The 27,640-nt window shown below is 38.9% G+C and overlaps 1 protein-coding gene across 15 annotated transcripts in view; it reads left to right on the top strand.

Moving 5' to 3' along the window:
• ZMYND11 (zinc finger MYND-type containing 11) overlaps window positions 1-7,409 on the top strand; it is a 129,052-nt gene extending 121,643 nt beyond the window's left edge. For all 15 annotated transcript variants that reach the window (XM_045874523.3, XM_064592178.1, XM_045874521.3 and 12 more), the window contains one exon: window positions 5,336-7,409. In XM_045874523.3, the coding sequence (XP_045730479.1) occupies window positions 5,336-5,458 (123 nt within the window). In that variant the 3' untranslated portion in view covers window positions 5,459-7,409. The remainder of the gene's footprint in view (window positions 1-5,335) is intronic.
• Window positions 7,410-27,640: the final 20,231 nt, after the last annotated feature.

The raw sequence follows: 27,640 nt of genomic DNA, 5'->3' as shown, positions 1-27,640 counted from the left end.
AAATGATCAGCTTTAAAGAATTTTTACATTTTTACTAAAAGTCCTCTCCTCTGTGAACTCCACGACCCACGTTACTGAGTATTGCTCAGGGTTATTTTGTTGAGTATATGAACGTTCAGTGCATGCTCATTGTGTCTGATGGACAGGACTTAGCCATCGGTGCACGTCCTGTGCCCTGACGTTTGCCCGCTAACTCCTGACACGCTTGGTGTCCGCATCACAACAGCACATTTTTAGGTTTTGCTGCATAACATTTATACATTAGATCCTTTTTACTCGATTTGCTTTCTGATGGCATCTCACTGGACTCTAACTCCTCTTAGAATCTGACACACGGTTCCTTTTTCTCCGTGTCATGTTTGTGACTCTTGCCCTAGATTGGGAGCTCTGAGCGCACCTGTCTACTTGTCTCAGCTAACTGTTGGGGAAAACGTTTTGGTCCCCAAAACTCATAACTTGGTTTCGTAATGAATTACTGTAAGAAGTGTTGCGATTCTTCACTGGATCCAGACTACATTTTGTGAAGAGGGTCTTTCTATGTCCAGTAAATGTTCCCTCAGGAAAGTGAATGTTATAAATACTGTGATAAAAAAAGGAAAAGGGAACTTAGCATGTAATTCAGAACTTGGTAGAAAAAGCAGATGAGTAAGGAAATAAATATCACCCAATGGGAATTAAGGTGTGCTCAAGATCATCACCACACACAGTCCCCGCACTCGTCTGTAATTCTGTCTTCACGCAAAGACAAGCAAAAGCTAAAAAGTGGGCACTAGACTTACGGGAAAAACCCCTGTAAGTTTACTGAAGAATCAAAGAAACGGGAAGAGGAGGCTGGAACAGGGAATAGCACACTGCTGTTTCAGCCTTTCCCAGCTGTGAGGCCGCCGGAGCGCCCCGCGGCACCCGGCTCTCCGCTCCCTCTGCGCATCTCCAGCCTGTTGCAACAGCCGAGTTGCCGTCTGTCTGCCGGGTATGTGTACCGCATCTTCTTTGTCCACTCGTCCGCTGATGGACACTTAGGTTCTGTGCTTTGGTGAATACGCTGCAGTGAAGTGGGGCTGCCGATATCTTTTCTGTGTCCTGATTTCATTTCCTTTGGACAGACACCCAGTAGTGGGATTGCTGGGGCGCAGGGTAGCTCTATTTTTACATCTTGAGGAACCTCCATACTGTTCTCCACACTGGCTGCACCAGCTTGCATTCCCACCAGCAGTGCACGAGGGTCCCCTGTCTCCGCCTCTTCGCCAGCACTTGTTATTTCCTGTCTTTTTGGGTCTAGCCGTTCTGACAGGTGTGAGGCGGTACCTCATTGTGGTTTTGATTTGCGTTTCCCTGGTGCTCAGTGACGTCGAGCGTCTTCGCATGTGCTTATTCTTGTATCTTTGGGGATGTGTCTCCTCAACTTCTTTGCCCGTTTTTGAGTCAGGTTGTTAGTATCAGAAGTTTTGTATATATTCTGGATGTTCTTTTTATTTTTATTTATTTATTTTTTTTTAAAGATTTTATTTATTTATCAGAGAGAGAGACAGACAGAGGCAGGCAGAGGGAGAAGCAGGCTCCTTGCTGAGCAAGGAGCCCGATGTGGGACTCGATCCCAGGACCCTGGAATCATGACCTGAGCCGAAGGCAGAGGCTTAACCGACTGAGCCACCCAGGTGTCCCCTGGATGTTAATTCTTAACCAGATGTATGATTTACAGATATTTTTCTCAGTCTACTCTGTAGACAGTGTCTCCTGATGTACGTACGACCTTTTAGAATTTTTATGAAGTCACTTCATTTTTTCTTTTGTTGCCTGTGCCTTTGGTCACATCCAAGAAATCATTGCCAAATCCAGTGTCGTGAAGCTTTTGTCCTACGTTTTCTTCCAGAGTTTTATCGTGTTAGGCCTTACATTGAGGTCTTTGATCCATTTTGAGTTAATGTGTGTGTGGGCTGTTAGGTAGGGGTCCAGCCTCCTCCTTTGCATGTGGAGATGCAGTGTCCCCAGCCCATTCTGTTGAAAAGACTGTCGGCTCCCCATCGAGAGATCTTGGCATCCTCGTCAAAAGTCCTTACACTATGTGAGGGTTTCTTTCTGGGCTTTCTGTTCACCTCCCCTCGTCCGTCTGTCTGTTTTTATGCTAGTTCACCTCCCTTCGTCCGTCTGTCTGTTTTTATGCCAGTACCACGTGGTTTGGTTACTGTAGTTTTTGTAGTAGGTTTGAAATGAGGAAGTGTGAGTCCTCTAGTTTCTCCTTCTTGTCTTCAAGATGATTTTGGCTATTTGGGGTCCATTGAGATTCCACATGAATTTTAGGATGGGTTTTCTATATCTGAAAAAGTTTGAGATTTTGGTAGGGATGGCACTGAATCTGTAGATGGCGTTGGGTCCTGCTGACATTTTAACAGTATGATGTCCTCCAATCCACAAACACGGGGTGGGTTTCCATTTGTTCATGTCTTGAATTCCTTTCAGCAGTATTAGGTAGTGTTTGTTGTGCAGGCTTTCCCTCCTTGGTTAAGTTAATTCCTACGTATTCTTCTTTGAGCGATTTTAAACAGAATTGTTTTCATCGTTTCCTTTTGAGATTGTTCATTGTTCCTGTTAGAAATGCAGCTGATTTTATGACTTTGCGTCCTGCTACATTGCGGTATTCATTTGTTCTAAAGAGCTTTGTTCTGGAGTCTTAGGTGTAGAAAACTCTGAAGATCAAACCATATGCAAACAGGTAAGTTTATTCAAGTATGGATCTCATTTTTTTGCCTGGTTGCCGTGGCTAGAACTTCCTGTACTCTGCTCAGTACAAGTGGTAAAAGTGGGTGCATTCTTGCCTTGTTCCTGATTTTAGAGGAAAAACTTTCAGTGTTTCACTAAGTGTGATGTTTGCTGTGGGTTTTTCATAGGTGGCAGTTTCCTTCTATTCCTGTTGAGTGTTTATCATGAAAGGGTGTGTTGCATTTTGTCAGATGCTTTTTCTACATCAGTTGAGATGCTCATGTGGGTTTTTTCCTCGTTGTGTTGCTGTGCATATTACAGATCGATTTTCGTATTTTGGATCACTCTTGTGTCACAGGACTATGTCCCACATGGTTCTGGTATAGAATCCTTTTACTGTGCTGCTAATCTTTTGTGGAGGATTCTGTCCCACTGTTCAGAAGGCATCCTGATGTATAGTTTTTGTTCCTTGTAGTGTCTCTGTCTTGCTTTGGTGTCAGGTTATGCTGGATTCACAGAATGAGGTAGGAAGTGTTTCCTATACTACAGTGTTAGGGGAAAGTTTGGGAAGGATTGCTATTGGTCCTTAACTATGTGCTAGAATTTACTAGAGTAGCCAGCAATTCCAGGGCTCTTTTTTTTTTTTTAAAGATTTTATTTATTTACTCATGAGAGACAGACAGAGAGAGAGAGAGAGAAGCAGGCTCCCAAGGAGCAGGGAGTCCGATGCGGGACTCGATCCCAGGACCCTGGGATCATGACCTGAGCCGAAGGCAGACGCTTAACCATCTGAGCCACCCAGGCGCCCCCAGGGCTCTTTTTTATTGAGAGATTTTTATTAGTTATTCAATATGCTTAAATTTCTTTGAGTTAGTCTTGGTAAGTTTTATTCTTCTGGGAATTTGTCCATTTTATCTAGTTCTTAAGTTTTCTAAGACGGAACAGTTAATAGTACTTTCTTAAAATCCTTCATATTTCTGTAGAATCAGTAGTAAGATCCCCACTTTCATTTCTGATTTTAGTAATTTGAGTTCTCTCAGTCCATCTAGTTAAAAGATTGAAAAGATAATAAAATTGACAAAAAAAACAACGTTGGATTTCACGGATTTTCTCTATTGTTTTTATGCTGTTTCATTTATCTCTGCTGTAACCTTTATTGTTTCCCTTAACAAATTTGAGGTATTGGCTGGTGTCCTTTCTCTTCACCTTGTAGGACTCCCCTGAGCATTTCTTAGAGGGCAGGTCACAAGTTCCCTCAGCTTTTGAGTATCTGGGAATTTTAAAATTTATCCCTCATGTTTAGAAGGACAGTTCTGCTGAATATAGGATTCTGCATTGACAGTATTTCTCTTTTGGCACTTTGAAGATATCAGCCCACTGTCTTCTGGCCTCCAGAGTTTCTGATGACAAAGCTGATGGTAACATATTGATGATCCTTTGCATGTGACAGTTTCTCTTGTAGGCTTCCAGAATTCTCTTTTAACTTGGGCTTTAGAAAGTTTGGAGATAACGTGTCTTGATGTGTGTCTCATTGAGGTCCTCTGACTTGGAATTCCTTGAGCTTCTTGGATATTTATGTTCACATCTTCTATCAGATTGAGAAGTTTTCAGCCATTATCTCCGCACATAATCTCTACCCTGTCTTCTCTCCTTCTGTGAGGTTCCCAGACACTGGACAGTGTCCCCCAGTCCCTCAGGTTCTGCTTGGATTTGTCTTCAGAGAATCAGTGTTTCAGTTAATGGACTTTGCAGCTCCAGATTTTCTTTTTGGTTTCTTTTTAATGGTATTTCCATTTTGTTCACACACATTAACTTTCTCCACATCTCTCTTTAGTTCTTTGAGCATCTTTAAAACAGCTATTAAAGTCTTTAATATCTCTGCTGTTAGGCCCTTTTCAGGGACAGTTGTTTTTTTTTCTTTGAATGTTCCTATTTATATACCTTCATTTTTTTGTTGTTGAGGCGGAACACTGGACATTTGAATCTAATTATGTGGTAACTCTGGAACTCTTTTCTCCGCCTTTTCAGGTTTGCTGATTTTTGTTTTGGCTGTCTTTGTGCTGAGAATCCGTCTGAGGCACAAACTTAAGGACTTCTCAGGTCTTTTCTGAGCCTCTCCTTGGGCGTGCACACTTTCTAAGCTTCCCCTTCGATGCCCTTAGTTCTGCGCATACACAGCGGCCACCACGCGGCTGGAGGTGGGAGGCAGTTGCTACTGTGCTAAGAGCTGAAATTGACCAAAATTAATCAGAATTTACTGTCCCCAACTTCCCCGAGAAATTGGAAGCCTTCAGGAGACTGCAGAGTTCCAGAATAGTTACTTAAGACCGATTCTGTCGATGCAGTTGTTGTCCACACGGGGAGAGATGCGTGGTGCTTCACACCCTGTCATCTTTCCCGAATCCGCTCTTTAGATTTGTATGCTGATGGGGATGAGCAGTAGAGTGAGAAGCTGATGTGCCAGGGACGCCCACACTTGCTGGTGACGGGCTAAATGCCGCGGCTTCCGTGGCCCCCCTGCTCCCGGCTGCTGGGCGTGGTACATGCCACACACTCGGATATTCTTGGCGACAGTCGTGGAAGGCTGAGCCACATGGATCCTGCAGGTCTAACCACGGTCCCGATTTCTCCCCTGCAGTGCTACAACTGTGAGGAGGAGGCCATGTACCACTGCTGCTGGAACACGTCGTACTGCTCCATCAAGTGCCAGCAGGAGCACTGGCACGCCGAGCACAAGCGCACCTGTCGCCGGAAAAGATGAAGGCGGGCTTTCCGGGGGCCTCCGGCGCGCACTCTTCTCAGACACAGCGGTTTTTGTTTCCAAGAAGCCAAAATTGTTTAGAATTTGCTTCCCATTTTGCACCAGCCTTTAAACACTTTTCGTGAAGAAATTTTGCACAGTAGTTTAAATCTTTTGTTAATGCTCCTCCGGAGTTTTTCAGGGGGTAAAAGTAACATCAGTGGAGGGTATTATTTTAAATAAATTTTAATTGAGAATTTGTTGCATTTTCAGCAAATTTTAAAACATTTTTAGGTTTTACAGAGATTTTAACCTTTAACAACAGATCTTTAAAAAAACAACAGGTGAAGACAAGCAAGTTTAACAAAGACACATTTAAAATAGATCTGAATGTAAGAACTACAGAACTGTTTCAGAAATAAAACATACTACCTTGATGTGGAATTTATTTCTTAACCTTGTTGAGCTGGTTTTGTTCAGCTTAATTTACTGTTTAAAGGCATTATCTGTTGGTTATGCCAGTGGGTATATGATTGAATTTAGGGAACAGGGTTGACACAGCAGGTGCTAGTCCTGCATATTTTTTCTTAAATATTTCCCAATTGTGTTTTTCATTATTTCTTTTCAATATATAACTTTTATAACAAATTATTAGCTTTGATCTTGTAGTTTAAAATTGCAGGGAACTGGGGTAATCTTTTACTGAGCTGGATCTTAGAGAAAATGAATATTTAAATTTTAAAGTTTGCACATTTCATCTTTGTCCTAACGTGAGTGCTTGTAACAAGATAAACAAAAAATAAAAAGCCAAAAACTACCTTTATCCATCCATGAAATTATAGATGAGGCATACAAATTTCTTTAATGCTTCCCTTCCCTCCCCAAGTATCATCTGATTGCCTATTATCTGGTGTCACCTCGTATATTGTAAATTAATACTAAAAGGAAAGAAAGCACTTAAGTTTCACAGAGGCCGTTATGTTTGTAGTAATGGGTCATTGCCTACTAATGAACTCCATCACTGTACACAGAATGAAGAATAATGCATGTTAATTTTCTTGTATTAAAGATGCCGTGATTTGTAAAAAGTCTGTATTTTGCGGAATGTCTGGATTAAGAAGCATTACCAATAGGAATGGATCGATAGTTGAATAATGATTTTTTTATACATAGATATATAAAATTCAGCCAGGAAAACTTAAATTACTTTTTTTTTAAATCTCGCCATTTGTTTTTTCAAAGACTGAGCTTAGACCAAGTCAAATTCCCATTTATCATTTAGTTATTTTTAAAGGTTAGAGAAATAATTTGTAAATATTTATTTAGACCTTTGATATTTATTAAAGCAATTACACACCATGGAAGTGAGAGAATCAGGAGGAAAACCTTTTTAAAAGTTTTCTCCAGGTTTGTCAGGGTCACTCTAAAGATGAAAATGTAACTAAGTCTTCTGTGAAATAATCCTCCATCCAGTCCTGATGCTGTTGAGGTGGTGACACGAGTTAATCGACAAGCTGCTGCCTGGCGGCCCACTCAGCACCGCGCCTGAATAAGGCAGCGACTGGGCGTCCTGTTCCCCTCCCCCCCCATTGCTGTGTGATCGTCAGCGTCGCCATGGTGCCGTGGTCTGACTGAGACGTTGTAACCGAGAACACTTACCTTCTCTGATTGTTTTTCAAGTTTTAAAACTTCGATCCACCCCTATGAGAGCAAGTTATTGTGGAAATATTTTTGGTGTAAAATCATTCCAGAGTATGTACTATTTAACTGATAGCTGCATGAAAGTAAGATTCGTGTTACTTTGGCTTTTTTGTCTCCGTTGACACGGTTGCACATTTCCAAGTTACTACAGCGTGAAAACTGTGTGTTAAAAAAAAAAAAAAAACAAAATTAAAAAAAAGAGATTGTGGCCTGGTTTTGTAAAAGTTTAGGTAAAATTACAACTGATTGTTTTAGGAATCATTATTAAAAATTTTCTGCAAATCATAAAGCTATATCAAGGTGTTGAGCTTAGCCACTATGCACATTGTAATTTACTCATTGTGGCTGTCCAGTTCTATGATGCATTCTGGCATTTTGTAAGCTGCTCTGACTAGCAATATATAGATTCATTTAATGTGTTAACATTGGTTAATAAATGTATTTAAAAAAACTGGCTTTAATAAATTGGTTTGCTATAGGGGAATGGGTGAAACCCGCAAACACAGCCAGATCACATGGTAGTTTACCATCGGTGACTTCAGCTCCTGTGGAGGGTCTTACTCATTCACATAAACATTTGAGTTGACTTTCATCAGCCTTCAAGAGACTGAAAGTACTTTAACTGTTTTGTGAAAAATTTAGGCCCATTTTCATAACCCTTATGCTCGGCTGAACACTGACCACATCTTGCAACTCCATCCCATGACGCCCATGTCTGAGAAGGCCGGTGTCACCCCCCAGATCATCATGTAGTGCATGGCTTAGGCCTCACCAGTACCTCGTTCCATGGTTCTCGACTCCAGAAGTTAGGATCGCAGGAGAGCTTGTTAGGGCGTTGCTGGGCCTCACCCCCAGCATCTGCCCTGCTCACCACTTCCCAAGTGCTGGTGACATGGCCATCCCTTCATGAAAAGCCACCTACATTCACAAAATGAGCTGCATAAAATTTTAGTATTTCACAGATTCCTAGGGCCCATCTACAGGCTCCCCACACCCCAGAAGGATCCAGGTCCCTCAGGTTACAAATCCCAATCCATGGGATTGGACAGGCAGAAGTTTGATGGGCAGGGAGGCAATAGGGGCCTTGTTGACCCCCAATCAGACCCTCTCAGATTCGTGCATGCAGATCACCTGGGAATCCAACTAAAACAGAGTCTGACCCGGTAAGTTTGGGGTTGGTGGAGCTGGTGTTCTGCCGTTTCTCATAATCTTCCGAGTGATGTTGATTCTGCTGGCCAAGGGTCACAGCGGAGAGGCAGGGTGTCGACGGGCATGTACATTAACAAAGCTACTGCGCTAAATAAAAACCACAAATAATGCTGTCAGATGAAAACCTTTAATGTCGGGCACATAGGTAATTTTAAATTTTCTAGTAGCCATATTAAAAGGGGCAGGTGACATTCAATATAATACATCTTAATCTAATATGTCCAAAATATTTCAGTATATAATATACCAATTAGACATTTAACATGCTTATTTGGCACCAAGTCTTCAAAATCTAGTTGATAGTTTTAGGCTTTTAGCCATCTCCATCTGGACCAGCCACATTTCATTCACATGTGGTTGATGAGTATCTCAAAAAAGACCTTTGTCTTAAGTAAGGCCCCATCCCTGCCTTACCTGTAGGCAGTACTCATTAAGCAAATGTATATTCGAGAGCCTACTCTATACCCAGCAGCTGACAAGAATTTGCCAGAACCTGAGCTGAGGGGAGGCTCCTCGTCTGTTTCCGAGTCTGAGACTTAGAGTGTGACATTTCAATTAGGCAGCCCTGGAAAGGGATCCGAGGGATTGCTATGGCTCTACATAGGGTTTGAACACTTTTATCCAGTCCAACTTCTTAATCTCACAGTGGAGAGAAAGCTGAGGCCCAGAGCTGCTCAAAGTCGAGACCCATGGTCCCAATATCAGCCCCTTGAAGACTGCAGGTGGCTAAATAAAGTCTTGCAATGGTAACAGTCCCCATCTTCCAGGAACAGGGCAGAGTATAACTGAAGGTGTAGGACATTAAGGGTATTCAGAAGACAGTGTAAACAGCATTAATTTGTTCACTCGTTTAACAAATATTTGATCTACAGCATCTGTATTAGATGCTGAGTATATAATCACGAGGAGAATAGACATTTCCTGTCCCCATAGTTTATGATCTAGTGAAGGCATTCAATATATACAACATTCTACTTAAAAACCAGACTTTAGTGCAATGAGGAAAAAATACAAGACTATAGGATATAGAGAAACCATAAAACTTAGAAGGCAGAAGAATTGGGGAAGGCTTACAAATTTTATCTGTAAGGGTGGGCAGGAGTTGGCTAGAGAAGAAAGGCATCACAGAAGACCCAATATTGATTTGGGGATGACTCATTTTTCTCCTTTCTACTTTTACTATGCATATTATTTTTAAAATCAGGAAGAGTTTGAAAAAAATTCTTTGCTGAAGAGGTCTATGTCGTTAAGGGTCATGGAGAGTAACGAGAGAGATTTGATGTGGTTAAGGAAGCTGAAGGACAGGAAAAGGGGATGCTGTCATGGCGCTGGAGAATAATGAAGGGTTAACTGCACGGTGACTACAGAAGAGGGGGTGGTATGAGAAGATTAGAGAACCTGCTCTTGAGAAGTTTGTTAATGAAGGGGAAAAGAAAAACACGAGGGAAATTATGTTCAGGAGAAGAAGAGGAACACAAGACTGGCATCAGCATCATGGTGAGTGAGATGTTCAACATAGAATCAGATATCTATGCACCAACCAAAGTGCCTTTATGGTTGCTGTGGGATCCAGCAGCATGTGCCCAGAAGAGTCTCATCCACCTGTGCATTTGGTAACAGGCAGACACACTTCCCTATGGGCTGTGGAACCAATGGAGCAAAGAGCCTGCCCTAAGCCTTCTTGCCACATTCGCAAAAACACCTGGAGAGTGTTGACCTGGCCAGATACCTCCAGAAAACAGAGACTGCAGAAATCCAGGAACCCTGGAAGCATTTTGGTTCTCTGCTTTGCACCCCCAAGGAAAGACCACACAGGGCTGACTGGCAGCTGCAGTGACCTCTGTGCTGCAGAGGAGGAGAGCGGTCAGGAGACCCCGGCCACCCCAGTGGTGTAGGATGCAGCTGCAGAACCTACAGTCCCCAAGTGGGACCTCCATGGCTGGCAGGAGGAGGAGAGGAGGACAGGCGCAGAGAAGAATATTGAAGGGTGGTGAGCAGATGCAGTTCCTGATGACTGCACTCAGCAAGAAGTCCACCGGCAGCCTCTGGGAGCACAACACATGGGGGCCTCCGCACCAGCTACAGGGCATCCCCAATTCCCCAGAGCAAAACCCACACAACCCTGGGCTCTGCAGCTGCTCCCTGTGCTCCTTGGTAGAGCAGGCAGAGCGAGCTCTGAGATCAGAAAGGAGCCAGGATCTGGGATAAGGGAGAAACCGCAAACATTGCACTGCCTTCTGGAAAAGAGGAGAGAGGTTTCTAGTTTCTGAGCCAGTCAGCCGAATTGTAAGAACCAAAGAAGACATAAAGCTTAAGAATTCTGCCACGGAGAACAAGAAGACTGGAAGAGGTGTTCCCATCCAAAGACAAAGATGACCCAGTTAATAACAGCAACAACTAGAACACTGAAGGCAACTAACAAAGATTTAAGGAGGTGTCTGCTTCTTCAAAAAATGCAAGAACAACAATGCAAAAAATACAAGGAGCATGAAAAAAAAATCAAGAAAACATCACCATCAAAAGATAATTCTCCAATAACCAAGCTTAAAAGCATGGAATTTTCCAACCTAGTTAATAATTAAAAATAGTGGGCGCCTGGGTGGCTCAGTTGGTTAAGCGATTGCCTTCGGCTCAGGTCATGATCCTGGAGTCCCTGGATCGAGTCCCGCATCGGGCTCCCTGCTCGGCAGGGGGTCTGCTTCTCCCTCTGACCCTCCCCCCCTCATGTGCTCTCTCTCATTCTCTCTCTCAAATAAATAAATAAAATCTTTAAAAAAAATAATTAAAAATGCGGTTTTGAAGAAACTCAAAGAGCTATAAGAAAACTCAGGAAAACAATTCAATGAGACAGAAATCACAAAAAAGAACCAAGTAGAAATTGTGGCATTGGAGAACTCCACACATGAAATGAAAAAAATGCAATAGGGCACATCCTCAGTAGAGCAAATGGAAGATAGAATGAGTCAGAGGATCAGGGATTCTGAAATAACCCAATTAGTGGAGAACAAAGAAAACAGTGAAAAAGACTGAAGAAAGCCTTTGTGAACTCTGGGATTCAATCAGAACAATATTAGAATTCGGGTTCCAGAAGAAGAAGAAAGGGAGGAAGGGACAGGAAATTTATTTGAAGAAATCATAGCTGAGAACTTCCCAAACCCAAGGAGAGAACTGGACATCCAAGTTCGTGAAGCTAATAGATCACTCTAATATTTCCATGCAAAAAGAATGTTTTTTAAGACATATTATAATGAAACTGTAAAAAAAAAAAAAAGTAACATAAAGAATTCTAAAAGCAGCCAGGGGAAAAAAAGATTATAACCCACAAAGGAACCTTTAGTAGGCTCTCAGTGGATATCTCAGCAGAAACCCTATACACCAGAAAGGAGAGAGTGTAATGACATATACAAAGTGTTGAAAGAAAAAACCTGCCAGCCAAGAATGCTCTATCTGGCAAAGTTACCCTTCAGATATGAAGGAGAAATAAAGATCTTCCCAAACAAAAGCAGAGGGAGTTCATCACCACTAGATCTGCCTTACAAGAAATGCTGAAAGGATTTCTTCGAACTGGAGTGAAAAGACACTACTTATGACATAAAAACATATGAAAACATACAATCAGACTTAGGAAAACTCTAATTCTGTAATAGGATGATGTGCTAGCCATTTAACTATAATATAAAGGCAAAGAATATTTACTATAATTTGTTACTGAATACATAATATAAAAAGAGGTAATGACAAAATAAAGGGGAGAGTAAAATGTGAAGCTTTTGTATCTGATCAAAGTAGCATCAGCTAAAAGTGGACTGTTTTATCTATGAGATGTCTTATGTGAGCTTCCTGGTTACCATAAAGCAAGAACCTAGAGTAGATGCTCATAGGTAAAGAAAAGGAAACATGGAAAACCACCAGAGAAAATAAAAAATTTGCAAAGGTAGGCAAAAACAGTGAAAAAAAAACAATGGAAATACAAAACAACCAGAAGACAATAAGATGGCATTGGTAAATTCTTACATATCAACAGCAACTCTACATGTAAACAGATTGAGTTGACCAATCAAAAGGTACAAAGTAGCTGGATGGATAAAAACATAGGACTCAACCATATGCTTCCTAGAAAAACCAACTTCAGGTTTGAAGACACACATAGGCTCAAAGTAAAGGGACAGAAAATGATATTCCATACAAGTGGAAACCAAAAGAAAGCAGGGATAGGTATACTTCTATCACACAAAAGAGACTTTAGGCAAAAAATGGTAACAAGAGACAATGAAGGTCAATATATAAAAGGGGAAAATCATCAAGAAGGTAAAACAACTGTAAATATATATGCACTCAACATTGCAGCACCTAAATATATTAGTAACAGATATGAAGGGAAAAATAGACAATACAGTAAAAGTAGGGGGACTTAATGCTTCACTTTCAGCAACTGACAGATAATGCAGATGGAAAATTAACCAGTAAACATTACACTTGAACCATACACATTGGACCAAATGGACCTAAAAGACATTTATAGACATTCCATCCAACAGAAGCAAAATACATATTCTTCTCAAGTGCACATGGAATATCCTCAGGATAGATGGTATGAACAAGTATTAGCAAATTTAAGAAGCCTGTAATCATAACAAGTATCTTTTCCAACCACAATGGCATGAAACTAAAAATCAATGATAAGAATAAAGCAAGAAAATCTATATACCTGCAAATTAAATAACACACTCTGGAACAACCGATGGGTCAAAGAAGAAATCAAAAGAAAATTACAGAATATCCAGAAACATGAAAATGGAAGCAACACACACCAAAACTGATGGTATTCTGCAAAAAGCAGTTCTGGAGGGAAGCTTATACCAATAAATGCACATATGAAGAAAACAAAGAGCTCAAATAAATACACCTCAAAGAACTAAAAAAGATCAAATGAAACTCAAATTTAAGAGGAAGGAAATATTAAAGAGCTGAATTGGAAATAAATAAAGGTAAGAAAAACAACAGAAAAAATCCAACAAAACTAAGAGCTTTTTTTTTTTCTTTTCTTTTTTTTTTTTAAGATAAACAAAATTGACACACCTTTAGTGAGGTTACAAGAAGAGAGAAGACTAATTTTTTGAGAGAGGCTTGGATGGCTATATACTTCCCTCTAAGGACTGCCTTTGCAGTATCCCATAGGTTTTGGACTGAAGTGTTTTCATTTCATTGGTTTTCATGAATTGTTTAAGTTCTTCTTTAATTTCCTGGTTGGCCCAATCATTCTTGAGCAGGACGCTCTGTAACCTCCAAGTGTTTGAGTTCCTTCCAAATTTTTTCTTGTGGTTGAGTTCCAGTTTCAAAGCATTGTGATCTGAAAATATGCAGGGAATAATCTCCATCTTTTGGTACCGGTTGAGACCTGATTTGTGATGCAGTATGTGGTCTATTTTGGAGAAAGTTCCATGTGCACTCCAGAAGAATGGGTATTCTGTTGTTTTAGGATGGAATGTTCTGTATATATCTATGAAGTCCATCTCATCCAATGTGTACTTCAAATCTCTTGTTTCTCTGTTGATCTTCTGCTTAGATGATTTGTCCATTGCTGTGAATGGAGTGTTGAAGTCTCCTACTATTAATGCATTATTATCAATATGTTTCTTTATTTTGGTTATAAGTTGGTTTATGTAATTTGGCTGCTCACATGTTGGGGGCATAGATACAATTGTTAGATTTTCTTGTTGGATAGACCCTTTACATATGATATAATGTCCCTCTACATCTCTTACTACAGTCTTTGGTTTAAAACCTAATTTGTCTGATATGAAGATTGCTACCCCAGCTTTCTTTTGAGGTCCATTGGTGTGGTAAATTGTTCTCCATCCCTTCACTTTCAATCTGGAGCTGTCTTTAGGTTCAAAATGAGTCTCTTGTAGACAGCATAGGGATGAGTCCCGCTTTTTTTTTTTTTTTTTTTTTTTAAGATTTTGTTTATTTAATTGACAGAGAGAGAGAGAGCGTGAGAGGGAACACAGGCAGAGGGAGTGGGAGAGGGAGAAGCAGGCTTCCGACTGAGCAGGGAGCCCGATGGGGGGCTTGATCCCAGGACCCTGGGATCATGACTTGAGCCGAAGGCAGTCACTTAACCAACTGAGCCACCTAGGTGCCCCATGGGTCCTGCTTTTTTATCCAATCTGAAATCCTGTGTCTTTTCATGGGAGCATTCAGTTCATTTACAATAGCACCAAAAAACATAAAAGACCTAGGAATAAACCAAAGAGATAAAGGATCTCTACTCTAGAAACTACAAAACACTTATGAAAGAAATTGAGGAAGACACAAAGAGATGGAAAAACATTCCATGCTCATGGATTAGAAGAATAAACATTGTGAAAATGTCTATGCTGCCCAGAGCAATCATTACTTTCAACGCAATCCCTATTAAAATACCATCGACATTTTTCACAGAGCTGGAACAAACAATCCTAAAATTTGCATGGAATCAAAAGACACCTAATTGCCAAGGAAATATTGAAAAAGGAAAACAAAGCTGGGGGCATCACGTTGCCTGATTTCATGCTATATTACAAAGCTGTGATCATCAAGACAGCATGGTATTGGCACAAAAACAGACACATAGATCAATGGAACAGAATAGAGAGCCCAGAAATGGACCTTCAACTCTATGGTCAACTAATTTTCAACAGAGCAGGAAAAAAATATCCAATGGAAAAAAGACAGTCTCTTCAACAAATGCTGCTGGGAAAACTGGACAGCTACATGCAGAAGAATGAAACTTGATCATTCTTTTACACCATACACAAAGATAAACTCTAAATGGATGAAAGACCTCAATGTGAGACAGGAATCCATCAAAATCCTAGAGAAGAACATAGGCAATAACCTCTTCGACATCGGCCACAGCAAATTCTTTCAGAACACGTCTCTAAAGGCAAGGGAAACAAAAGCAAAAATGAACTTTTGGGACTTCAACAAGATAAAAAGCTTCTGCACAGCAAAGGAGACAGTCAACAAAACTAAGAGGCAACCCACGGAATGGGAGAAAATATTTGCAAATGACATTACAGATAAAGGGCTGGTATCTAAGATCTATAAAGAACTTCTCAAACTCAACACCCAAAAAACAAATAATCAAGTCAAAAAATGGGCAGAAGATATGAACAGACACTTCTCCAAAGAAGACATACAAATGGCTAACAGACACATGAAAAAATGTTCAACATCATTAGCCATCAGGGACATTCAAATCAAAATCACAATGAGATACCACCTTACACCAGTTAGAATGGCAAAAATTGACAAGGCAGAAAACAACAAATGTTAGCGAGGATGTGGAGAAAGGGGAACCCTCTTACACTGTTGGTGGGAATGCAAGCTGGTACAGCCACTCTGGAAAACAGTATGGAGGTTCCTCAAGATGTTAAGAATAGAGCTACCCTACTACCCAGCAATTGCACTACTAGGTATTTACCCCAAGGATACAGATGTAGTGAAAAGAAGGGGCACCTGCCCCTTCATAGCAGCAATGTCCACAATAGCCAAACTGTGGAAGGAACTGAGATGCCCTTCAACAGCTGAATGGATAAAGAAGATGTGGTCCATATGTACAATGCAAGATTACTTAGCCACCAGAAAAGATGAATACCCACCATTTGCATCAACATGGATGGAACTGGAGGAGATTATGCTAAGTGAAATAAGTCAAGCAGAGAAAGACAATTATCATATAGTTTCACTCATATGTGGAACATAAAGAATATCATGGAGGACATTAGGGGGAAGGAAGGGAAAACTGAAGGGGGGGAATCAGAGGGGAAGATGAACCATGAGAGACTATGGACTCTGGGAAACAAACTGAGGATTTTAGAGGGGAGGGGGTGGGGGGATGGGTTAGCCCGGTGATGGGTATTAAGGAGCGCATGTATTGCATGGAGCACTGGGTATTATACACAAATAATGAATCATGGAACACTACATCAAAAACTAATGATGTACTGTATGGTGACTAACATAATAAAAAAAATACCTAGAAGTTATTGCCATAAGCACATTTTCATAAATCTTGTAAATAAAGGATGCACTACTTCTAAAAAAAAATGCCTCAATATCATAAAAGTCATCTATGAAAAACCCATAGCGAGTATCATTCTCAATAGGGTACAACTGAGAGCTTCTCCCCTGAGGTGAGGAACATGACAGGGATGCCCACTCTCATCACTGCTATTCAACATAGTACAGGAAGCCCTAGCCTCAGTAATCAGACAACAATAAGAAATAAAAGGCATCCAAATTGGCAAAGAAGTCAAATTTTCACTCTTCACAGAAACATGATAGTCTATGTAGAAAACACAAAAGACTCCAACCAAAAATTGTTAGAACTGATAAACTGATAAACAAATTCAGCAAAGTTGAAAGATATAAAATCAATGCACAGAGGTCAGTTGCATTTCTATACACTAACAATGAGGCAGAAGGAAGAGAAATCAAGGAATTTATCCCATTTACAATTGCACAAATAACCATAAGATACTTAGGAATAAACTTAACCAAAGACGTAAAGGATCTGTAGTCTGAAAACTATAGAACACTTATGAAAGAAATTGAGGAGGACACAAAGAAATGGAAAAACGGGGCACCAGACTTTTGTAGTTTTCCTCATACAGATCTTATAGTTTAGACTTACATCTAAGTATTTCATTATGGGGGTGCTAAAGTAAATGGCATTGTGTTTTTTAATTTCAAATTCTACTTGTTCATTGCTCCTATGTCTAAAAGCAACTGAATTTGTATATTAACCTCATCTCCTGCAACCGTGCTATAATTGCTTATTAGTTCCAGGACTTGTCAATTCTTTTGGATTTTCTACACAGACCATTATGTCTTCTATAAACAAAGCAGTTTTATGTCTTCCTTTCCAATCTGTAAATACCATTTATTTCCTTTTCTTGACTTACTGAATTAGCAAGAACTTCCAGTACACTGTTGAAAAGGAGTGGTGAGGGGGGACATCCCTGCCTTGTACCTGATCTTAGCAGTAACTCTTTGAGTTTCTCACCATGAAGTATGATATTAGCTGTAGGCTTTTTGCAGATGTTCTTGACCAAGTTGAAGAAGTTTCCCTCTGTTTTTAGTTTACTGAGTATTTTTATCATGAATGGGTATTGGATATTATCAAATGTTTTATTGTGTGATTTTTATTTTTTATTCTGTTGGTGTGATCAATTACATTCATCGAATTTTGAATGGTGAAGCAGCCATGCACACCTAGCATAAATCCCCCTTGGTCATTTTATAATTCTTTTCTTACTATTTTAGATTTGATTTGCTAATATTTTCTTGTGGATTTTTACATCTATGTTCGTGAGATATATTGGTCTACGGTTTTCTTTTATAGTTTTTGGTTAGGAAAGTCTGATAAAGACACTACAAGAAAATAAAACTACAATCAATATTCTTCATGAACCTGGATGCAAAAGTTCTGAACAAAATACAAGCAAACTAACTATAGCAGTATATTAAAAGGATGATACACCATGACTAAGTAGGATTTATTCCTGGAATACAAAGATGGTTCAACATACAAGTATCCATTAATGTAATACACTACATTATCAGAATAAAGAAAAAAACCCCACATGATTATATCAACTGATTCAGAAAAGGCATTTGACAAAACTTAACACCCTTTCATGATAAAAACATTCAACAAATTAGGAGTAGAAGGAAACTAATATAATGAAAACCATACATAAAACCCCCCCGTGAACATTATACACAATGGTGAAAGACTAAAGCCTTCCTCTTACATCAGGAACACAAGGATGCCCTCATGACTACTTGTGTTCAACACAGTACTCAAACTTATAGCCAGAACAATTAGAAGAAATAAAAGGCAACCAAATTGAAGGGAAGAAGCAAAATTATCTCTCTTTATAGATGATATGATCTTGTATTTAGAAAACCCTAAAGACTCCACAAAAAAACTGATGGAACTCAAATGAATTCAGCAAAGTAGAATACAAAGTACACTAAAATCAGTTACATTTCTATACATGAACAATGAACAAGAAAAGGAAATTTTGAAAACAACTCCATTTACAATCAAAAAGAAAAAAATATTTAGGGGATTAGCTTAAACAAGGAGGTGAAAGGCTTTTACAATGAAAACTATGACATTAACGTAAAGAAGACATATAAATGGAAATGCATCCCATATTCATGGATTGGAAAACAATATTATTAAGATGTCAATATTACCCAAAGTGATCTACAAATCCGGTATAATCCCCATCCAAATTCCAAAGACTTCTTTTTTTTTTTTTTGCATTAAAAAATCCATCCTACACAAGAGTGTACTATGAGGACGAGAGTGTACAATGAGGACAAGAGGGTACTATGAGAATGAGAGTACTATGGGACTTGAGAGTGTACTGTATGATAAGGACAAGAGAGTACAATGAAGATGAGAGTGTACTATGAGAGATAAGTTGTGTAGTTTTGTTTGCTTGTTTTTTGTTTTGTTTTTTTTTAGTAAATGAGTTTAAGCACAATTAGAAATCAAAGCAACCTTTCCTAGTCCTGTAATTTTAGTAGTACAACATGCCTAGGGAAAGTATCTGTTTAGTGGCAACAGACTACGTAGCAGAATGACTATCTCCAGGCCTTCACTTGGCTGACTTCAGAAAGTTTCAGTTAAGAAATGGAAAAAAAAAAAAAAAAGGAAAAATAAAATTAAAGTAGAAGAAATAATGTGGACTAAAAATATCATGTGCTTCAACATGACTCAAACTCCAAAAGACGTACAAGACTATGTGTCCATTGACAGGAATGGAACTATGGTGCACGTACAGGATGGAACACTACTACCTAAAAGTAGATCTCTCAGGGAAACTTTAAAGAAAACACAGTGCAGAATATATGGCACACTACCTTTTGAGTTAGAATGGACAGCAAGAATATATATTCCCATAAAGAAATATGGAGAAGAAAAATCAGATACTAATATAAATAGTTATCTGTCATAGGCTATGGGGAATGGAGGACAGACACCAGATGGGAACATGATGTCACAATGAATACCTCTTCATATAGTCGCCATATTTGGGCAATGTGACTGGACTAACTATTCAAAACTTCACATATATTTAAATGGTCTAAATGCTCCAATGAAAAGACATAGGGTGACTGAATGGATAAGAAAAAACAAGATCCATCTACATGCTGCCTACAAGAGATTAATTTCAAACCTGAAGACAGGTACAGACTGAAAATGAAGGGATGGAAAAAGACATTGCTTGCAAATAAAAGTGAAAAGAAGCCTGGGTAGCAATACTTCTATCAGACAAAATAGACTTTAAAACAAAGGTTGTAACAAGAGACAAAGAAGGGCATTACATAATGATATTGATCTAAGAAAAGAATGTAATAATTGTAAATATCTAATGACCCAACATAGGAGCTCCTACATACGTAATGCAAATATTAACAGGCAAAAAGAAAATGACAGTAATACATTAATAGGGGACATAAAGTAGGGGACATAAAGACCCAACTTATTTCAACAGATAGATCATCCAGACAGAGAACCAATAAGGAAACAGTGGCTTTGAACAACACATTAGACCAGATGGACCTAACAAATATATACAGAACATTCCATCCAAAAACAGCAGAATAGACATTATTCCCAATGCACATGGAATATCCTCCAGGATAGATCACATGTTAGGCCACAAAACATGTTAGGCTTCAATAAATTTAAGAAGACTGAAATTACATCAAGCATCTTTTCTGATCACAACAATATGAAACTAGAAATCGATTACAAGAAGTAAACTGGAAAAAAACACAAACATGTAGAGGCTAAACAACATAATACTGAAAAACATAAAAGGAATCAAGGAAGAAATAAAAAGTAAAAAGAGACAACTGAAAATGAAAACACTGTGGTCTAAAATCCTTGGGACATAGCAAAAGCTGTTCATAGCAATATAGGTTTACCTTAAATGCAAAACCTCAAATAAACAATCTAACCATACACCTATGAGAAAAGGAACAAAGCCCAAAGTTACTAGAATTAAAACAAAACAAAACAAAACAAAAACCAATGAAAATTGGAGCAGAAATAAATGGAATACTTCAAAACAAAACAGCCAGGAGTGAATACTACCCCCCACCCCCCATGTACTCCAAGTATTCTTCACATCACTGTTTCCACACTGTCTGCCCCCAGGTTGTTTGCCTGCCTTCTCTCCAGGAGTAGGTCAGTACTCTCTGGGCTCTATCCCAGTCAAGCCTGCTGATCTTTAAAACTCTATCCAAGCCAAGCCTGCTGATCTTTAAAGTCCCACTGGTTCCAAGAACTCATGAAATTCAGCCTCTCTTGTTTTCTAAGCCAATGGCTTTGGGGAAGCATTCTTGTGCCTTCCCCCCTGTGTACTTCTCTCTCTCCCTTTCTTCTCTTTTTTCTCTCACCCTTCTCCATGAGCATGGCTCCCTCCCCCCTACCCAGGACCCACAGTTTGTTTCTCCTTTAAACTATGTCTCCACACTAAACAAAACCAATAATCAATAGAAAAGACTAATGAAACCAAGAGCTGGTTCTTTTAAAAGATAAGCAAACTTGATAAACTTTTAGACAGACTCATCAAGAAAGAAAGAGAGCAGACTCAAATAAATTAACTCAGAAATGAAATAGAAGTAACAAATGACACCAAAGAAATACAAAGGATTATATGAAACTATTACAAAACGTTATATGCCAACAAATTGGACAACCTAGAAGAAATGAATTAATTCCCAGAAACATACAATCTTCCAAAACTGAATTAGAAAGAAATAGAAGATCCAAACAGACTGATTACAAGTAATAAAACTGAATCAGTAATCAAAAAACTGCCAACAAACAAAAGCGCAGGATTAGATGGCTTCATAGCTGAACTCTACCAAAAATTTTTAAAAAGTTAATACCCATTCTTCTCAAACTATTCCAACACAGAAGAGGAAGGAAACCTTTCATATTCATTCTATGAGGCCAGTATACCGTTGCAAAACCAAAGACAATACAAAAAAGTAAAACTATAGACCAATATCCTGAACAAAGATGCAAAAATCCTCAAGAAAATATTACCAAAATGAATTCAGCAATACATTAAAAAAATCACTCACCACAATCAAATGGGACTTATTCCAGGGATGCAAAGACAGTCAAACACCCAAAAATCAACCAGTATGATACATCACGTTAACAAAATGAAGGATAAAAATGAAATGATCATCTCAATAGATGCAGAAAAAGCATTTGACAAAATTCAACATCCATTCATGGTATAACTTGTCAACAAAGTGGGCTTAGTGGAAACATACAAAAACATAATCAACATCATATAGGACAAACCCACAGCTAACAATCATACTCAATGGTGAAAAACTTAGCTTTTCCTATAAGATCAGGAACAAGACAAAGATGTCCATTCTTACCACTTTTATATAACACAGTACTGGAAGTCCTAGCCACAGCAATCAGACAAGAAAAAGAAATAAAATGCAAACCTTCCAGGGACGATGGCAGAGCAGGAGGATCCTAAGCTCACCTCATCCCACAGATAAATCTAGATAACATCCACATCAGTGTAAATCACCCAAAAAAAAAAAAAAACCTGGAGACTGTCAGAACAGACTCTCCACAGCTAACTGTAGAGAAGAGGCCACATCAAAGAGGGTAAAAAGGGCAAGGATGTGGTTGGGACCAAAATGACCTGCAGGAATGTCCACAGGAGGGAGGGACACTGCAGGCATGGAGAGGGTAGAGTAGACCCCACACCAGGCACCACAGGCACAGGGGACCCACACTAGGAAGATGAATCCTCATCAGAGTTGGCTTTGAAAACCAGAGAGGCTTAACTTCATGAGTTTTTACCATCAATAGGGCTTAACGTTTGGAACTTTAAAATTCAGTGGGCTTGGCTCTGGGAGACATAGAGCACAATAGGAAACTGAGTCCCTGCCCTTAAAAAGACAGCATAACAAACAACCCCACTGAGCTGTAGCACAGAAGCAGCAGTGTGAAAAACCGTGAGGCACATAGGAAGATTTATTTACTAATCTCAGATTGTGCACAGGAGGGGCAGGGATTTCTAGATTTCTCCAAGAACAAAAGAGCTGTTGGGTGCCATTTCTCTCCCCACTACAACCTAGATACATGGACACCTGCAGGAACCAGCACCAATACTCCCCACCTAGGTTTGCTAAGAGTGGGCCCTGAGCCAGCATTCTTCTGTGGATCCACCCCATCCAATGCACCTCACTCTGTAGGAGTCCATTCAAAGCAAGCAGCCCTGAAAGTGGAAAGGACCATTCCAAAGTGACTCCTTCTCTATAGAGACAAGAAGATAAACACATGTACCACTTCAACTGCAGCCCTACCAGTAGGCTAGGGGCAGACATCTGGTCTGACGGCAGGCTCCACCCACAAATGAAAGCCTCTCAGGGGACAATACAGGGAGGGCACCCTGCAGTTCAGTGCCACTACCTCTCTGCCAAATAACTGGTCTCACCCAACTCAAGCCCATGGCAGCCCCAGAAAGGAAAAAAATTTCACAGGTACATATAAACATAATAAAAGTAGTAGATTAATCACTTACAAAACATGTGGAGGTTAAAACACAAAAAAGTAAAATCAAGTATATCTATAAAAATCAGTCAAGGGAGTCACAAAATAAAAGGATGTAAAGTATAATAGCATATACACAAAACATGGCAGAGAGGCGGTAAAATTTTAGTGCTTTTAGAATGGGGTCAAACTTGAGTGACTATCAACTTAACAGAGACTGTTATATGCATAAGGTGTTACATATAAACCTAATGGATGGGGAACCTGGGTGGCTCAGTCGGTTAAGTGGCTGCCTTTGGTTCAGGTCATGATCCCAGGGTCCTGGGATCGAGTCCCACATCGGGCTCCCTGCTCAGTGGGGAGCCTGCTTCTCCCTCTCCCTCTGCCCGCCTCTCTGCCTACTTATGCTCTCTATCTCTCTGTCAAATAAATAAATAAATAAAATCTTTTTATTTTTTTGCCCTTTTTTTTTTATTATGTTATGTTAATCCCCATACATTACATTAGTTTTTGATGTAGTGTTCCATGATTCATTGTTTGCATATAACAATAAATAAAATCTTAAAAAAAAAACCCTAATGGTAACCACAAATCAAAAACCTATAATAGATATGCAAAAAATAAAGAGAAGGGAATGCAAACATATCATTAAAGAAAGCCATCAAACAACAAGACAGAAAGAGAAGAAAGAAACAGAGAAGAACTACAAAAACAACCCTAAAACAAGTAACAAAATGGCAGTAAGTACATACCTATCAATAATTACTTCATATGTAAATGGACTAAATACTCCAATTAAAAGACATACGGTGACTGAATGATAAAAAAAAAAAAAGCAAGACCCATCTATATACTGCCTACAAGAGGCTAATTTCAGACCCAAAGACACATGTACATCCAAAGTGAAGGGATGGAAAAATATTTATCATGCAAATGGAAGTGAAAAGAAAGCTACAGTAGCAATACTTATATGGAACACCCAAATACATAAAGCCACTATTAACAAACATAAAGTAATCAATAGGAATACAAAAATAGGAGGGGACTTTAACACCTCACTTACATCAATGGATAGATAATCCAAACAGAAAATCAACAAGGAAACAGTGGCTTTAAATGACACATTGGACCAGATGTCTCTAACAGATATATTCAGCACATTCCATCCCAGAACAGCAAAATACACATTCTTTGCAAGTTCATATGGAACATTCTCCAGAATAGATCATGTTAGGCCATAAAACAAGTCACAACAAATCCAATGAGACTGAAGTCCTATCACAAAATTTTTCTGACCACAATGGTATGAAACTAGAAATCAACCACAAGAAAAAAATCTGGAAAGAACATAAATACATGGAGGTTAAATAACATGCTACTAAACAATGAAGGGGTCAACCAAGAAATCAAAAAGGAACTCAAAAAGTACACAGAGACAAATAAACTGAAAACAAGATGGTCTAAAACCTTTGGGATAAAGCAAAAACTATTCCAAGAGGGAAGATTATAGCAATACAGGCCTACCTCAGGAGGCAAGAAAAATCTCAAATAACCTAACCCTATACCTAAAGGAGCTAGAAAAATAACAAACAAAAATATTAGAGCAGAAATAAGTGAAATAGAAACAACAACAGATCAATGAAACCAGGAGCTGGTTTTCTGAAATGACCAATAAAATTGATAAAACTTTAGCCAGACTCATCAAAAAAACAAAGTGAGAGAGGACTCAAATAAACAAAATCACTAATGAGAGAGGAGAAATATCAACCAACACCATAGAAATATAAAGGATCATTAGAGAATATTATAAAAGATTATATGCCAACAAATTGGACAGCCTAGAAGAAATAAAAAAAATTCCTAGAAACATATAACCTCCCCAAACTCAATCAGGAAGAAAGAAAAAAACATGAATAGAGTAATTACCAGGAATGAAACAGAATCAGTAAAAAAGCAAAACAACCCAAAAACCACAAAACAACAACAAAACCTCCTAACAAAAGTCCAGGACCAGATGACTTCACAGGTGAATTCTACCAAACATCTAAAGAAGACTTAATACCTATTCTTCTCAAACTATTCCAAAAAATGGTAAAAAGGAAAACTTCCAAATTCATTCTATGAGGCCAACATTACCCTGATACCAAAACCAGATAAAGACATTACCAAAAAGAGAACTACAGGCCAACATCTCTGATGAACAGAAAGGGTTTGGTGGGGTCGGGGGGGAGAGGGAGAGAGAGAATCTCAAGCAAACCCACCACTGAGCGTGAATCCTGACTCGGGGCTTGATTTCACAAACCCGAGATCATGACCTGAGCTGAAACCAAGAATGGGTCTCTTAACCAACTGTGCGACCCAGGCACCCCCACTCTCATCTCTTTTATTCAACAAAGTACTAGAAGTCGTAGCCATGGCAATCACACTACAAAAAGAAGTAAAAGACATCCAAATTGGTAAGGAAGAAGTAAATTTTTCATTATTTGCAGATGACATGATACTATGTATACAAAACTCTAAAGGCTCTACCAAAGACTAAAGTCTAAAGACTAGTGATAAAGGAATTCAGTAAAGTTGCAGGATAAAAAAAAATCAATATACAAAAGTTTGTTGTAGTTCTATACACTAATAATGAAGTAGCAGAAAGAGAAAGTAACAAAACAATCACACTTACAATCGCAGCAAATATAATAAATACCTAGGAATAAACTTAACTAAGGAGGTAAAAGATCTGTATTCTGAAAACTATAAAACACTGATGAAAGAAGTTGAAGACAACACAACTGGAAAGACATTTCATGCTTATGGACTGGAAGAACAAATATTGTTAAGATATCCATACTATCCGAGTACAGATTCTTTGCCTCTTTGGTTAGATTTATTCCTAAGTATCTTATGGTTTTGGGTGCAATTGTAAATGGGATTGACTCCTTAATTTCTCTTTCTTCTATCTTGTTGTTGGTGTATAGGAATGTCACTGATTTCTGTGCATTGATTTTCTATCCTGCCACTTTACTGAATTCCTGTATGAGTTCTAGCAGTTTTGGGGTGGAGTCTTTTGGGTTTTCCACATAAAATATCATATCATCTGCAAAGAGTGAGAGTTTGACTTCTTCTTTGCCAATTCGGATGCATTTTATTTCTTTTTGTTGTCTGATTGCTGAGGCTAGGACTACTATGTTGAATAGCAGTGGTGATAGTGGACATCCCTGCCGTGTCCCTGACCTTAGGGGGAAAGCTCTCAGTTTTTCCCCATTGAGAATGATACTTGCTGTGGGTTTTTCATAGATGGCTTTTTATGATATTGAGGTATGTACTCTCTATCCGTACACTCTGAAGAGTTTTAATCAAGAAAGGATGCTGTACATTGTCAAATGCTTTTTCTGCATCTATTGAGAGTATCATATGGTTCTTGTTCTTTCTTTTATTAATGTATCACATTGATTGATTTGTGGATGTTGAACCAACCTTGTAGCCCAGGAATAAATCCCACTTGGTCATGGTGAATAATCCTTTTAATGTACTGTTGGATCCTATTGGCTAGTATTTTGGTGAGAATTTTTGCATCCAAGTTCATCAGGGATATTGGTCTGTAGTTCTCCTTTTTGATGGGGTCTTTGGTTTTGGGATCAAGGTAATGCTGGCCTCATAAAATGAGTTTGGAAGTTTTCCTTCCATTTCTATTTTTTGGAACAGTTTCAGAAGAATAGGTATTAATCCTTCTTTAAATGTTTGGAAGAATTTCCCTGGGAAGCCATCTGGCCCTGGGCTCTTGTTTGTTGGGAGATTTTTGCTTACTGCTTCAATTTCCTTACTGGTTATGGGTCTGTTCAGGTTTTCTATTTCTTCTTGATTCAGTTTTGGTAGTTTATATGTCTCTAGGAATGCATCCATTTCAGCCAGATTATCTAATTTGCTGGCATATAGTTGCTCATAATATGTTCTTATAATTGTTTGTATTTCTTTGGTGTTGGTTGTGATCTCTCCTCTTTCACTCATGATTTTATTTATTTGGGTCATTTCTCTTTTCTTTTTGGTAAGTCTGGCCAGGGGTTTATCAATCTTATTAATTCTTTCAAAGAACCAGCTCTTAGTTTTGTTGATCCTGTTCTACTGTTCTTTTCATTTCTGTTTCATTGATTTCTGCTCTGATCTTTATTATTTCTCTTCTCCTGCTGGGTTTAGGCTTTATTTGATGTTCTTTCTCCAGCTCCTTTAGGTATAGGGTTAGGTTGCATATTTGAGACCTTTCTTGTTTCTTGAGGAAGGCTTGTATTGCTATATACTTTTCTCTTAGAACCGCCTTTGCTGCATCCCAAAGACTTTGAACAGTTGTGTTTTCATTTTCATTTGTTTCCATGAATTTTTTAAATTCTTCTTTAATTTCCTGGTTGACCCATTCATACTTTAGTAGGATGCTCTTTAACCTCCATGTATTTGAGTTCTTTCCAACTTTACTCTCATGATTGAGTTCTAGTTTCAAAGCATTGTGGTCTGAAAGTATGCAGGGAATGATCCCAGTCTTTTGGTACTGGTTGAGACCTGATTTGTGACCCATGAAAAAAATTGAGGAAGACACAAAGAATGGAAAAATGTTCCATGCTCATGGATTGGAAGAACAAATATTGTGAAAATGTCTATGCTACCTACTGCAATCTACACATTTTAAGCAATCCCTATCAAAA

This window comes from Mirounga angustirostris, unplaced genomic scaffold (assembly GCF_029215605.1).
Source record: "Mirounga angustirostris isolate CCGP_5_RB_7025 unplaced genomic scaffold, mMirAng1.0.hap1 SCAF_5, whole genome shotgun sequence".
Taxonomy (NCBI): Eukaryota; Metazoa; Chordata; class Mammalia; order Carnivora; family Phocidae; genus Mirounga; species Mirounga angustirostris.
The sequence above is the reverse complement of the archived record's forward strand: the minus strand, read 5'-3'. Positions and strand labels throughout refer to the sequence as shown.